The sequence below is a fragment of the Abramis brama genome (genome assembly GCF_963993115.1).
Source record: "Abramis brama genome assembly, chromosome: 1".
NCBI classification, from domain to species: domain Eukaryota; kingdom Metazoa; phylum Chordata; class Actinopteri; order Cypriniformes; family Leuciscidae; genus Abramis; species Abramis brama.
Genome location: NC_139963.1, coordinates 44,262,051 through 44,276,752, shown reverse-complemented (window position 1 = coordinate 44,276,752; position 14,702 = coordinate 44,262,051). Strand labels below are relative to the sequence as shown.

The 14,702-nt window shown below is 43.6% G+C and overlaps 1 protein-coding gene across 1 annotated transcript in view; it reads right to left on the bottom strand.

Annotated features, from left to right (window-relative positions):
* The window catches only part of LOC311088002 (uncharacterized protein), a 34,903-nt gene that overhangs the window by 10,956 nt on the left and 9,245 nt on the right, over nucleotides 1-14,702 (bottom strand). Inside the window, exons 10-14 of the mRNA XM_084121610.1 lie at nucleotides 14,392-14,487; nucleotides 12,083-12,160; nucleotides 11,863-11,943; nucleotides 8,980-9,081; nucleotides 8,682-8,759 (exon numbers count right to left, since the gene is read on the bottom strand). Coding sequence (XP_083977736.1) covers nucleotides 8,682-8,759; nucleotides 8,980-9,081; nucleotides 11,863-11,943; nucleotides 12,083-12,160; nucleotides 14,392-14,487 — 435 coding nt within the window. The remainder of the gene's footprint in view (nucleotides 1-8,681; nucleotides 8,760-8,979; nucleotides 9,082-11,862; nucleotides 11,944-12,082; nucleotides 12,161-14,391; nucleotides 14,488-14,702) is intronic.

Here is a 14,702-nt window from a genome sequence, read left to right as displayed (position 1 = left end):
ACACAAATCGTCATAATGGTAACTTACAATTTGTGATTTTCTCCTTCAGTGATTCTGCTTGTTATCATCAGGTGTCTTCAATAATGCTCAATTATCACTCAATTAATGACTTGACTTGACTTGCTTGAGACTTGAAGGTTAAGACTTGAGACTTGTGACTTGTTCATGTGTGACTTACTCCCACCTCTGGTGATTACAGTCTCTGGTCTAGGGCTGGGCGATTTAAATCGCGATATTGTTATGCGCGTCTCATCAGTAAAGCCGGTTCCCTTGATTAGTAGTAAATCGCCATCACCTGCTTTCAGATGGAGCGGCATTTAGGGATGATGAGATAATTAAGTGATTAATTTAGTGATGATTGAGCATTATTGAAGACACCTGATGTTAACAAGCAGAATCACTGAAGAAGAAAATCACAAATAGTAAGTTACCATTAAGGTGATGGGTGTTTGCTTTAGTTGGGCTCTAGACCCTTAGCCTATAGTTTATTTTAATATTTACTGTTGTTTGTCTGCTGTTATTGATTTATAACAGTTAAATGAACAAAGTAAAATATTATCTTATATTGTTGGTTATGTTTAGACATAATCATGCTGTGATCTGAAAAAAGGAAACTTATTGAGATAGTTTGGTTTAACTTGTTATTGGCAGCTTTGTGATTCTACAGCATATGACTATCAGTACTTTACTTCTAATTCAAAATATTTAATAAACATTGTTCTGATCAAAAGACAGTCAGATAAATTCATTTAAAACACAGACATCAATAATCAGCCTGTGAATCTCAACAATGGTGACAATAATAAAGCATGTTGCAGTGGCTGCCACCAATCACAACTCATTAATGGCTCCCATCATGCATTGCGGTATGAATAAATTATGATCTGAATTGTCTATGTAATTTACTTTTCCTAATTGAATATTCTGCTCGTCACCATTGTTGAGATGCATAGACTGAATCTTGACGTCTGTGTGTGCCTAAAATAATGATTTTTTTTAAACAACTTTTAAGAAATCCTTTATATATAAAAATTTTTGGCCATTTATGCAGAATCACAGTTATGCTGTAACCAACAACATAAATCGAAATCAGAAAGAAGGATTTTAATGAGTTCAGTGATCAAGTTCAATTGATGATTGTCATAATATAACCAACACCATCAGATCACTTTATTGTTTGTTCAACTGGCAGTTATAACTCAAATACCTCAGACAAACAAAATCTTAAGTTAATAATATATGGGTCAAGAGTCCAACTAAAGCAACCATTGATCGTCATAACGGTAACTTACAATTTGTGATTTTCTCCTTCAGTGATTCTGCTTGTTAACATCAGGTGTCTTCAATAATGTTCAATCATCACTAAATTAATCACTTAATTATCTCATTAACTTAAACACTCTTGAGTGTGGACTCATACACTCCCAGGAGTGTTAATTTAACACTGGAGTTTTTGCTGTGTACAAAGAGCCGTAGTTAACTGACAAGCTGAGCCATATCGCATTAAAAATCGCAGGCGATACGTCCGCGATTTTAATGCGATATGGCTCAGCTTGTCAGTTAACTACGGCTCTTTGTAGTAAATGCCGCTCCATCTGAAAGCAGGTGATGGCGATTTACTACTAATCAAGGAACCGGCTTTACTGACGAGATGCGCATAACAATATCGCGATTTAAATCACCCAGCCCTACAGGTCTTTTGGAATATAATAAGATAAGCTTTAAACACATGGATTTCTGTAAAGCTTGTCATTAGAAACGTACTCGGTTACTAACGTAACCTCGGTTCTCTCTAGAAGAGGGAACGAGTACTGCGTTTGATAAAACGCTGCGGGAAAAGTCTCTTTTCACGAAACACTGAAGCAAAAATTATCCTTTAATTTTTCATATATGTAAAACGCGTTGCGGCAGCAGCAGACAGCTGAAGCAAGACGGCTTTTCTGCTCATTGGCTGCTCTGCGGCAACTGCATAAGCCTATCGAGCGCAGGCTGATGCAACATCAGACCAATGAGGGCGCTTCGCGCCCTCCTCGCCACTTCCCGCCGAGACGGGCGTGGCTTACCTCTATAAAAGGAGCTCGAGAAGGCTGACTCACTTGATTTTGATCGCCGAAGCGAACCAGAGTGAACCAAACGCACGGCAAGGGAACGCAGTACTCGTTCCCTCTTCTAGAGAGAACCGAGGTTACGTTAGTAACCGAGTACGTTCTCTTACGAGAGTTCTCTCGTACTGCGTTTTATAAAACGCTGCGGGAACCCCTTGCAAAACGCCGTGCGTGCTGGGATAAAAACACTGATCACCGGAAGCTATTTCAGGCATACAGTGCATAATCACCAGATAGACTCACACAGAGTCGGGGAATAAGGGGGGAAAGCCTTAATTCCCTATACTGTAGCGTCTGCAGGCCTAACATGACCTCACAGGGAGAGTCTAAAGACAGGAGGGGATTCCTCCGTCCTTATATAGACATGTCCACAGACGCGAATATGACATCACATAGCCAGGGTAGGGAGCCTGCACTAATGTGGGAAAACGTGGGTCTTACACAGTTCAGCCCAGCATAGTCGGCATAGTATTACACCGACAAAAGCTTAGCCTGTAAGGCGGGAACCTCTAGGTTATAAAACCTGATAAATGTAGACGGAGAGGCCCAGCCTGCCGCCGTACATATATCCTGTAAGGAAATCCCGCTGGACCAAGCCCACGAGGAGGCCACGCCTCTCGTAGAGTGCGCTCTGACTCCCAACGGGCATTGAATGCCCTTGGCAGTATAAGCCAGCGCTATTGCGTCAACTATCCATCTGGATAGGCTTTGTTTCGAAACAGCCGTTCCTTTGGAACGTCCGCTGAACGAGACAAAGAGCTGCTCTGTCTGTCTAAAGGCAGCAGAGCGGGACATATAAGTTCTTAAAGCCCTAACAGGGCAAAGAAAACTCGAGTCCCCTTCCTCACTCGACGCCGGCAGGGCAGCCAGGGAAATGACCTGAGCCCGAAAAGGCGTGTTGAGGGATTTCGGCACATAGCCGTGCTTAGGTTTGAGTATGACTTTAGAGTCATTAGGACCAAACTCCAAGCACGTCGGGCTCACGGAGAGCGCGTGCAGATCGCCTATGCGCTTCACTGAAGCGAGAGCCATCAAAAACACTGTTTTGAAAGACAAATGTTTGAGGCTGATTGACTGGATAGGCTCGAAAGGGGCACCCTTCATGGCCGCCAGGACCGTAGAGAGGTCCCACATAGGGACTGACGGAGGCCTGGGTGGATTCAGTCTCCTAGCTCCCCTGAGGAAGCGGATGACTAAATCATTCCTTCCTAGTGACTGACCCAGCGTTGAACCTGAGAACGCTGAAATAGCCGCCACATACACTTTGAGCGTGGAAGGGGATCTGCCCTTATCCAACAGCTCCTGTAGGAAGGAGAGAACCTCCGTTACCTCACATTCGAGGGGTGAAAGGCTCCGAGCTGTACACCAGCCGGAGAAAACCGACCACTTTGAAGCGTAGAGTCGCCTGGTCGACGGCGCTCTAGCCTCCGTGATGGTATTCATGACTCCCTCTGCGAGACCAACGGGTATCCGTTGAGCGCCCACACATGAAGGGACCATAGCTCCGGGTGTGGGTGCCAAATCGAGCCCCTGGCCTGCGAGAGGAGATCTCTCCTCAACGGCACTGGCCATGGAGCAATGTCTGCTATCTGCATCAGAACTGGGAACCATGCCTGGTTCTTCCAGAACGGTGCTACAAGCAGCACTGGGCATTTCGTTTTCCTGACCCGTTCCAACACCTGAGGCAGGAGGGAGACGGGGGGAAAAGCGTATAGCGGGCAGCGCGGCCACCTTTGGGACAGCGCGCTGTCGGTCTTTGAAAAGAATGCGGGGCAGTGAGCGTTTTCGTGGGACGCGAATAGGTCCACCTCCGCTTTGCCGAATCTCTCCCACAACAGCCGGACTGTTTGTGGGTGTAGAGACCATTCGCCCGTAGGAACGTTGTTCCTGGACAGTCTGTCCGGGCCCACATTTAGCAGCCCGGGCACATGTACTGCTCTCAGCGAGCGTAGGTTGTGCTGAGCCCATAGCAGGAGGCGTTTCGCCAGCCTGTACAGGGGTTTGGAATTCAGACCGCCCTGGCGATTTATGTAGGACACCACTGCCATGTTGTCCGAACGGACTAAGACGTGTTGGTCCTTGATGTGGGGACAAAAACGCGTCAGCGCGTTGTGCACTGCCAGCATTTCTAGGCAGTTTATGTGTTGGAGCTTTTCCCGTTCCGACCATAGGCCGAAGGACGGTCTGCCGTCGAGCAGCGCTCCCCATCCCGAGGTGGATGCGTCCGTAGACACCATCTTCACCCTCGAGGAAGTCCCCAGGCTTACACCTGATTGGTACCAGTCGTTCGCCATCCAAGGTACCAGGGCTGTGACGCAGTCCTGATCGACCTTGAGGCGTAAATGACCGGACACCCACGCTCTGCGCGGAACCCGCGCTTTCAACCAGAACTGCAGAGGGCGCATGCGGAGCAAGCCCAGCCGGAGAACTGACGATGCTGAGGCCATGAGACCCAGCATCCTTTGAAATTTTCTGAGCGGGGTGAAAGCGCCGCGGCGGAAAGACATCGCAGCGCGCTGAATGTTCAGCACGCGCTGTCATAGACTGTGAGTCCAGAACTATACCCAGAAACGGAATCGTTTGGCTGGGGTTCAGTGAACTCTTCGCCCAATTGACCGTGATACCAAGATTCTAGAGGTGATCGAGTAAAATGGCTCTGTGCTCTATGAGCTGAGATCGTGATTGGGCTAGGATCAACCAGTCGTCCAAATAGTTCAGCACTCGCATGCCTCTGAGTCTGAGAGGAGCGAGCGCTGCGTCCATGCATTTCGTAAAAGTACGAGGTGCCAGGGACAAGCCGAAAGGCAGGACTGTATACTGGTATGTCTGACCCTCGAAGGCGAATCTCAAGAATCGCCTGTGATGTGACGCTATCTGTATTTGAAAATACGCGTCCTTCAGATCTATCGACATGAACCAGTCTTCTCGGCGAACATGCGCGAGAATTTTGCTGGTTGTGAGCATTTTGAAACGGCGTTTCACTAATACTCTGTTCAGTCGTCTTAGATCCAGAATGGGTCTGATACCGCCGTCCTTTTTGGGGACTAGAAAATATCTGCTGTATATCCCCTGTTCGCTTTGAACTCGGGGAACAAGCTCTATCGCCCCTTTGCTTATCAGTTTTGATATTTCGGCGCGAAGTAGGTGTGCTACATTCAGCGGTACCGAAGTTTCGACGCGCGCTGTGAAGCGCGGAGGGCGTCGATAAAACTGTAGCGAGAAGCCTCTCTTTATAATGCCTAAGACCCAGTCCGAAACCCCTGGAAGCGCTGCCCATGCATCTGCATGGTTGGCTAAGGGCCGGATACAGAGCGCGCTCTGTTCGCCGTGCGACAGAGGTGCTACGGGGCTCACAAACATAGGCGTTATGCCTGCGGCATTTGAGGCGGGGGGCGCGCTTAATACAGCGGGCGGAGCGCTCGCCCTCGACCTTACAACAGTGTTTGACTGAGTGAGGGAGGGCTGCGCGAGCCCCGTGGGACTCATGTGTGCGAGTAGATGTGGGCTGTGAGCGGGCACATTTACTGCTTGGGGCGCGCTGCTTGTGTAAGCAGCGCGCGCGCTCACAGGTCTCATTTTTACAGAGAGCCTGTGATCTGATAGACATAGTGTTCGTGGGCACTGAGTAGTGGGCACTTTTACTATGTGGGGGGCGCAATCGACCTGAGTCGATTTTATTTGCGCGAGCCCTGGGTGCAGGGCTGTGCTTATGTGTATGGATGGGCACAGAGGAGTGGGCATCGACACTACACTTATAGCACCATCGGCCGTGGCCGGGACACCAGAAAACACACTCTTTTCGAGACATATCTGGGTAGCCGTAAAAACGGCTTTTGAGTGCAGGCAAGCGGGCACTTGTACAGGCTTGCGCTTTGCAGAGAACGCTGGGACAGCCGCGAAGCTTGGGGCTGAGACAGCGAGGCGCTTGGGTAGGAGGCCGGCCGCAACGGGACTCACACACCTGCGCTTTCCTAGGCGGGCTAGGACTTCTTTGGGACCTCTGGCTTCACTACAATCCTCGGTCGCGGCACGCGCGCGGGGCGCCGGGCGCTCGATCGAGAGCGGGGTCTCGAGCTGCGCTGTTGAGGCTGCTGCGAAGAGGGGGCCGAAGGCGGCGGCTGAGGCTGTGCGGTTCGCGGGGTCCGTTTGTCTCGACCCGCCGCGGAACCAGAGCGCTTCGGAAGGAAGTGCTTGAAGGCTTGAGACGCTTTCTGGGCTTCGGTAAATCTCTCTACGAACTCGGAGAGAGAAGAACCAAAGAGGCCAGCGGAAGACAGCGGGGCGTCGAGAAACGCGATGCGCTCGGAATCGGCCATCTCCGTGAGCGTCAGCCATAAGTGCCTCTCAGCGACAGTGGCGGAAGCCATACAGCGTCCCATGGCTTGTGCGGCAGCTTTGGTGGCTCGGAGCGTGAGGTCCGAAGCACTCCTCAAATCCGCAATGCAGACAGCATCAGGTCCAGCCTCGTCCCATTTACGGAGGAGATCACCCTGGAAAATCTGCAATGTAGCCATGGTGTGTAGCGCTGACGCGGCTTGCCCAGCGGCGGAGAATATTCGCGCGAGCAGCGTCGACGTCATGCGGCAGGCTTTTGAAGGCAACACCGGTTTAGTTCGCCGTCCAGCAGAGGGCGGGCACAGATGGGTCGCTATAGCCTGTTCCACCGGCGGCAGAGAGAGGTAGCCTCGTTCATTCGCCTTGTCCAAAGAGGAGAATGCAGGCGACACAGATGAGCGTGTACGCGCAGAGTAGGGCGCGTTCCAGGCCTTCGCAACTTCTTCATGTAACTCAGGAAGAAAAGGAGCGGGCTTAGATTCCGGAGAATTGCGCTCACCTGGGAGGAAGCTACCATCGAACCGGGTGCGAGAGGGGGGCTCCGGTGCAGACCACTCGAGGCCGAGGTTCGCCGCGGCCAACGCGAGCACTCGCATGAGCTCCGTCTCGATGCTGGCTCTCACTGAGGGCTTTCGGGCAGGAGGCGCGAGGTCCTCAGAGCTCGCCCAATCCTCGCTGCCTGAAGCGAGGAGAGAACAGGAATCCTTTTCCCCCGACGCGGCCTCCGAAACAACTTCCTCTGATGACGCGGCGGCGGGCTGCGGGCGCTGAGCATCAGGAAGTGATTCGGGGGAGGTCGGTGAAGCTGGCGGGCGAACCGGCGAGCTTGGTCGGGGTGGAGAGGGTTCCGGGACCCGCTGCGAGCGGCGCTTCTTACGGCGCGGCATCGCGGCGGAGAATGCAGGCTTCGAGAAGGATGCCAGGCGGGTCCTCAGAGCCACCATAGGCAAAAGCTCGCAGTGAGGGCAGCCGCCGTCAGCGAGCGCGAGCGCTGCATGGTCCTCACCGAGGCAGGAAACACAGATGACGTGGTCGTCTCCCCCGGCGAGTGGGGCTCTGCACGAGCCGCAGGATTTAGGCATCTTTAGAAAGACGCCGCTCTTTTAGGGGGTGAGTGCTACGAGAACACTCACACACACACACAAAACAGAGCACAATAAAGGATATGGGCGTCGGAAAGCGCAGCAGGTACGGCTGTAGAAGGCGGCGTAGGCCAGCGGCTTCGAGGGCTCGTCCCGCTGAAGTGCTTGCTTCGGACGACGCTGCTTCCGTGATCCAGCGATGCGTGCGCTTCGCTGAAGAGATTAAAATCAAGTGAGTCAGCCTTCTCGAGCTCCTTTTATAGAGGTAAGCCACGCCCGTCTCAGCGGGAAGTGGCGAGGAGGGCGCGAAGCGCCCTCATTGGTCTGATGTTGCATCAGCCTGCGCTCGATAGGCTTATGCAGTTGCCGCAGAGCAGCCAATGAGCAGACAAGCCGTCTTGCTTCAGCTGTCTGCTGCTGCCGCAACGCGTTTTACATATATGAAAAATTAAAGGATAATTTTTGCTTCAGTGTTTCGTGAAAAGAGACTTTTCCCGCAGCGTTTTATCAAACGCAGTACGAGAGAACTCTCGTAAGAGAACTGACCATACGGCCCAGTCGGCCCTGAGTTCTCTGGATCAGGTTTTTATTTTTTATTTTTTTATTTTTTTATTTTTTTGCTTTCAGCTTTCCTTCTGCCCTAACCAGTTCTCTAGTCCCTGTCGATTACAGTATAAACAGCTTCACTGCATGATGAAATGAAATGATGAAACCTTATCGTAGGGATGGTGTTGTGCACATGATGAACAGTGTCTGGTTTATTCCTGAGATGAGGCTTGGAATTGAGGTTCATCAGACAGTGAATCTTGTTTCTCACAGTCTAAGAGTCCTTTGGGTGTCATTTTACAAATTTCAAGCGTGTGTTATTCACTGAGGAGAGGCTTCTGTACAGCCACTTTCTCATAAAGATCAGATCAGTGAATGTTGTAGAGATGGTTGGTTTCTCGATCTCAGTTAATTATCTGCTTTATATAACTTATTAATTTTTTCTTATAATAATATGAATAATGATTTATACATTTTACATTTTTATTGCATTCATATAAGACATAAACATCACAGTAATGTAATTTCTACTTCTTAGCGCCATATTTTTATGTTGTTTTATAATTACAGAGCATGGTAATAAAGAACACTGTATGTCAGTGATGTATAATACCTGTCACACGGTTTTCATAGAAAGCAATCATCTTCAGAACTTGCATAAATACAATGACGCCGGTCCATCCCAAATACTCTGTTGATTAAATAAAGCACTTCTGATCAGCAAATCTCTTACAAAACATTTATTTTAGTGTATCATAAATGTAAACCTTACAAAAAATATTTGTCCTTGCATAAAAGCAGACAAATTTGTGACTTACCACAACAAATCTACTTCAAAATATTAAGAAAGTTTTTTTTTTTTTTTTTTTTCTACATGACAAAATATTTAAACATAAGATAGAGTAGCATACCTTTCTCGCTTTCCAATATGGTTAGATAAACATAAATTACAAGGATATCTAGGAGTGGTATTGTTATCATCCAGAATGATGTTATCCATCTTTGGTGGAGACCTGTGAATGAAAAGATGAATTCATCAACTTTTACAGGTCACATAAATCTGATACAAACCTGAGAAGAATCAGAAATCAAATTTGACACCATGTTTAAGTTCTGTACACTCTTAAAAGAGATGTGTTAAAAAACAACACACACACTCAAAAAAATGTTTTTGTCTAAAAATAAGATTTATGTATTTGAATTGCATAACAAATTTCCATGCATTTGGATTGTAACATAAACCAATCAATAATCTGAATGTGATTCATATTTTTAAGTCATATCTAAATGAAACAGATAAGATTTATGTAATTGTATTAATAAACTGAATGTGATTTATATTTGTCAGTCATATGTAAATGAAACAGGTAAGATTTATGTAATAGTACACCGAAAAACGGCCATGTTAAATTAACACTGCTCAGTGTTCATATGTGTGCACACTACAGAGTTAAAGCAGTGTTGAAGTTAATGAGATAATTAACTGATGATTGAGCATTAATTATGAACACCTGCTGTTAACAAGCAGAATCACTGAAGGAAAGAGAAACACAAGAACTACAACTGACTTCAGCCACAGCCTTAGCTTGACATCAACTGAAGAGAAAAGAAGACATTAAATCTGTGAAGATCTCAGCAGAGGAGGATTAAACAACTCCACAAACAGCTTTACCAGCTTCACTTATTACTAACCAGACTGACTTTATTTCATTTCCGTTTGAATGAAAATAATAGGTGTATTTTAAAGTCACCATGATGGTGATTAGCATTTGCTTTAGTTGGGCTATTGACCCATGACTCTTTAATATAAAATTTTCTCTGGCTGCTATAATTATGTGTTTATAAAACATGTCTGTTGCAGCAAAAAAGCCAAGAGAAAAAGAGATCAGGTGATGTTGGCTGTTTATTGATGATGATGACAAAGTCATCATCATGTAATTGCCTGATTCGCTGATCTTGTTCAGTGTCTAATGCTTTGATTATATAGGACTTGTGTTTTTTTATATTGTTTTATCCATAACAGAAGCCATTTAATTTTACAGCATGAAATCTATCAAACAATATACTTTTTTTTTAATAGTTAGTGCACAAAAACCTTCCATCTATGGCATTACTTAGACTCACACAGACATCAAGAAACAGCATATGAATCTCAACAATGGTGACAAAAGCTACAAAAATCCTGATTCATAATTTATTAATGCCGCAATGCATGCTGGGAGATATGGGTGAGTTTTGATTGGTGGTACCCAGCATGCACTGCAGCATGAAGCATTTCATTGATTGTCACCATTGTTGAGAGTCATACACTGATTATTGATGTCCAAGTAATAATGTAGAAAGTTTAATGCACTAAATGTTTTTAAAATTCTTTATATTATTTGATTAACTGTTGGATCTAATGCTGTCAGGTCACACAGCTACTATAACAATTAAAACAAAATCACATAACCCCAATAATCAAAGCATTAGACACTGAAAAAGATAAGTGATTCAGGCCACAATATGGTATTACACCATCATCAATAAACAGCCAACATCATCTGATCTCATTTTCTCTTGTCTTTTTCGCTGCAACAAATGTGTTTTATAAACACATAATTATAGCAACCAGGAAATTATAAACACATAATTATAGCAACCAGGAAAAATTCACATTACAGATTCAAGGGTCAAGAGTCCAACTAAAGCAAACGCTAACCACCATCATGGTGACTTTAAAATATAACTATTGATTTCATTCAAACGGAAATGAAATAAAGTCAAAGTGGTTAATAATAAGTGAAGCTGGTAAAGTTGTTTGTGGAGTTGTTTAATCCTCCTCTGCTGAGATCTTCACAGATTTAATGTCTTCTTTTCTCTTCAGTTGATGTCAAGCTAAGGCTGTGGCTGAAGTCAGTTGTAGTTCTTGTGTTTCTCTTTCCTTCAGTGATTCTGCTTGTTAACAGCAGGTGTTCATAATTAATGCTCAGTCATCAGTTAATTATCTCATTAACTTCAACACCGCTTTAACTCTGTAGTGTGCACACATATGAACACTGAGCAGTGTTAATTTAACATGGGCGTTTTTCTGTGTACTATTACATAAATCTTACCTGTTTCATTTACATACGACTGACAAATATAAATCACATTCAGTTTATTAATACAATTACATAAATCTTATCTGTTTCATTTAGAAATGACTTAAAAATATGAATCACATTCAGATTATTGATTGGTTTATGTTAAAACTATGTAATCCAAATGCATGGAAATTTGTTATGCAATTCAAATACATAAATCTTATTTTTAGACAAAATCTTTTTTTTGAGTGCATGTGTTCCTTGTTCTCATTTGCCGCCACTCATCAGTTACCATGGTCACTAACACTAATCATCACAGCTGTTCGTTATTTAAGTTCCTCCTTGTTGTTCACTCTTCAGTTGTCTGGTATTGTTCATGTTAGCACGCTCTAACATGAGCGTTTATTCTAAGTATTGTATTAAATCTTATGTTATTGTATGATTGTCCTCATCTTCTGTGGATCTAAGTGTTACAATAACTTCACCTTCTCATGATAGGATTTACTTGACTTCTATATATATATATATATATATATTAGCAAGTCCTGTTTCATGCTGACTTTAAATCATGATTTAGCAAATATATTAAGCATTTATTTTTATATAAGCAGTGCATTTCTATTCATACAGTATCAAAATCACAAATACAGGAATATTATTAAAGGATTTACTCTTTCCACATCTATACAAATACAACAATGATAAGAATGTGTTTCAGCATGTACTTACATTTGAATTTTGCTTGGAGACAATGCAAAACTATCATGAAGGACAACAGTAGAAGTGGAACATATGCCACAATTGAAAATCCTAAAATAAGAGAATACGTCTATTATTTTCCCATTAAAAAAGAAAAGTCAATACTTTTACACAGAAACAGGTGGGATTTAAAACTACATGTTGCATATCATTGTAATGAATTATGAAGGAATTAGTATGCAGGTGTTACCTAGAGAGGGAACTCCAAATGAGAAGATCAACTGGGACAATTGAAGAAAAGACAAGATAATATTCCCCACCAAAATAACTAAACAGAGAGAGAAATGTACGCATGAATGGAAGAATGAATTATAGGATTCATTCAAGTACTCTGCCTGTACTGCACCTGCTCTCTCTCTTGTTCTGCTTGGTTGTTCATTTTGTAATGTTTAAACACTAATTTCTTTTGCGAAAGCTTTCCCAACCACAGTGAGCACTGACTATCTCAGTCCTACAGCAGTGAGGAACACTGAGGTCTGATGATTGATCAGGCTAAATGTCTGTGAGACTTAATGTTTGGCTCAGTCACATGTCAAATACTTTTTCTGTTCTCTTGACACCTGAAAGTCTCATCACAGTTCATCTGACAAATCTTAACCTACAGCAGCTTTGAATGATTTTAGAAATGAATGTTTCGGTCAAACACTGTCAGGAGCCGCACCAGTGGAAAAACCTTGAGATGACACACCCCACTAAGCAAAATGATGTCCAAAACACGTCTTTTCAACGTCTTTGTCACAAAAGTCGGACGTTGAAATGACGTCCACTGAGGAGCCAGAATGAAAGTTTTTATGACGTCTTTTTTTGACGTGTTCTGCACGTCCGATATAGACGTTCATCGAACCTTCGTACAAGCTTAAAACTATAGTTCAGATGTGGCCATTGTGGACATATTTTCAGCATCATTTATGGTCTCATTTATACATAATTACTTTGACTATTGCTGTCAGATGATCTTAGTGAGAATTAACAGAGGTTTAGATGTTGATATTTGTTTAATTTGAAGTGTCACCATTGTGGTGATCAATGTTTGCTTTAGTTGGGCTCTTGGTCCCCTTTCTTTTACTTTGACTTTTAATTGACTGCTTTAACTGTGTGTTTGTAAAGCACATTTGTTGTGGCAGAGAAAGCCAATAATAAGTAAGATCAGCTGTTTTCAGCTTATTGATGATCATGAAATCATTACAAAACAAGCATCTAATGTTGTCAGATGCTTTGGCATCCATAACCACCAACCTTGTGGGACTGCAATATTGGTGCCTAAAGCATTAAAATGATCACTTATTTGAAGGTGTATAAAAAAAAGCATGTGCACATGATGTTTTGAGCAAATGTAACATCTAGTCACACATAGACATCAAGATTTTGGATATGAATCACAACAACGGTGACAATCAAAACAAAAAAGCTTGGGAATTAAGGATGAGTTTTGTACTATGAAAGCTACCCATCATGCATTGCAGCATGTAGGTTTTTTTGTTTTTGTTTTTTTTGTCACCATTGTTGTGATTCATATCCAAAATCTTGATGTCTATGTGTGACTATATGATACATTTGCTCAAAACATCATGTGCACATGCTTTTTATACACCTTCAAATAAGTGATCATTTTAATGCTTTTCACACCAATATTGCAGTTCCACAAGGTTGGTGGTTATGAATGCCAAAGCATCTGACAACATTAGATGCTTGTTTTGTAAGGATTTCATGATCATCAATAAGCTGAAAACAGCTGATCTTACTTATTATTGGCTTTCTCTGCCACAACAATTGTGCTTTACAAACACACAGTTAAAGCAGTCAAATAAAAGTTAAAGTAAAAGGAAAGGGGACCAAGAGCCCAACTAAAGCAAACATTGATCACCACAATGGTGACACTTCAAATTAAACAAATATCAACATCTAAACCTCTGTTAATTCTCACTAAGATCATCTGACAGCAATAGTCAAAGTAATTATGTATAAATGAGACCATAAATGATGCTGAAAATATGTCCACAATGGCCACATCTGAACTAGTTTTAAGCTTGTACGAAGGTTCGACGAACGTCTATATCAGACGTGCAGAACACGTCAGAAAAAGACGTCATAAAAACTTTCATTCTGGCTCCTCAGTGGACGTCATTTCAACGTCCGACTTTTGTGACAAAGACGTTGAAAAGACGTGTTTTGGACATCATTTTGCTTGGGACAGCTCATATCACTGTCTAAGTGACAGAGTATGATGTGACAGAAACTATTTGTCCAGTATAATTCTGGTCACACAATACATTTTCCAAACTGCTTTTCCTTTGCAGGGTCGCAGTAATAATGGAGCCTATAGCATCTCGTGCCATGGATTGATGGCCCGTCCATAACAGAGCTAACACACATTTTCAACATGTTTTTTTTTGTGTGTGTGTGTGTGTGTGTGTGTGTGTGTGTGTGTGTGTAATTAGATAAAACTGTGATGTTAAAAGATTTCTATAATGTAATATACTATTTTAGATATGTACTTACATGATTTCAGGATCAGTTCTTCTGTCAGTGTAACAAAGTTCAACAAAACAAGACCAACTGCTCCAAACATGTACATGATGAAAGTACGGAGATGCACTATAACACACACACACACACACACACACACACACACACACACACACACACACACACACACACACACACACACACACACACACACACACACACACTTATATTGTTAGAGGGCCAAGATTCATACAGATTTTAAATTATGGATACTTTTTTTCTTTTGTTTTCATTCTTAATCAACACTCAATTACACACAGTCTATATTAAACTATATTTTTAAC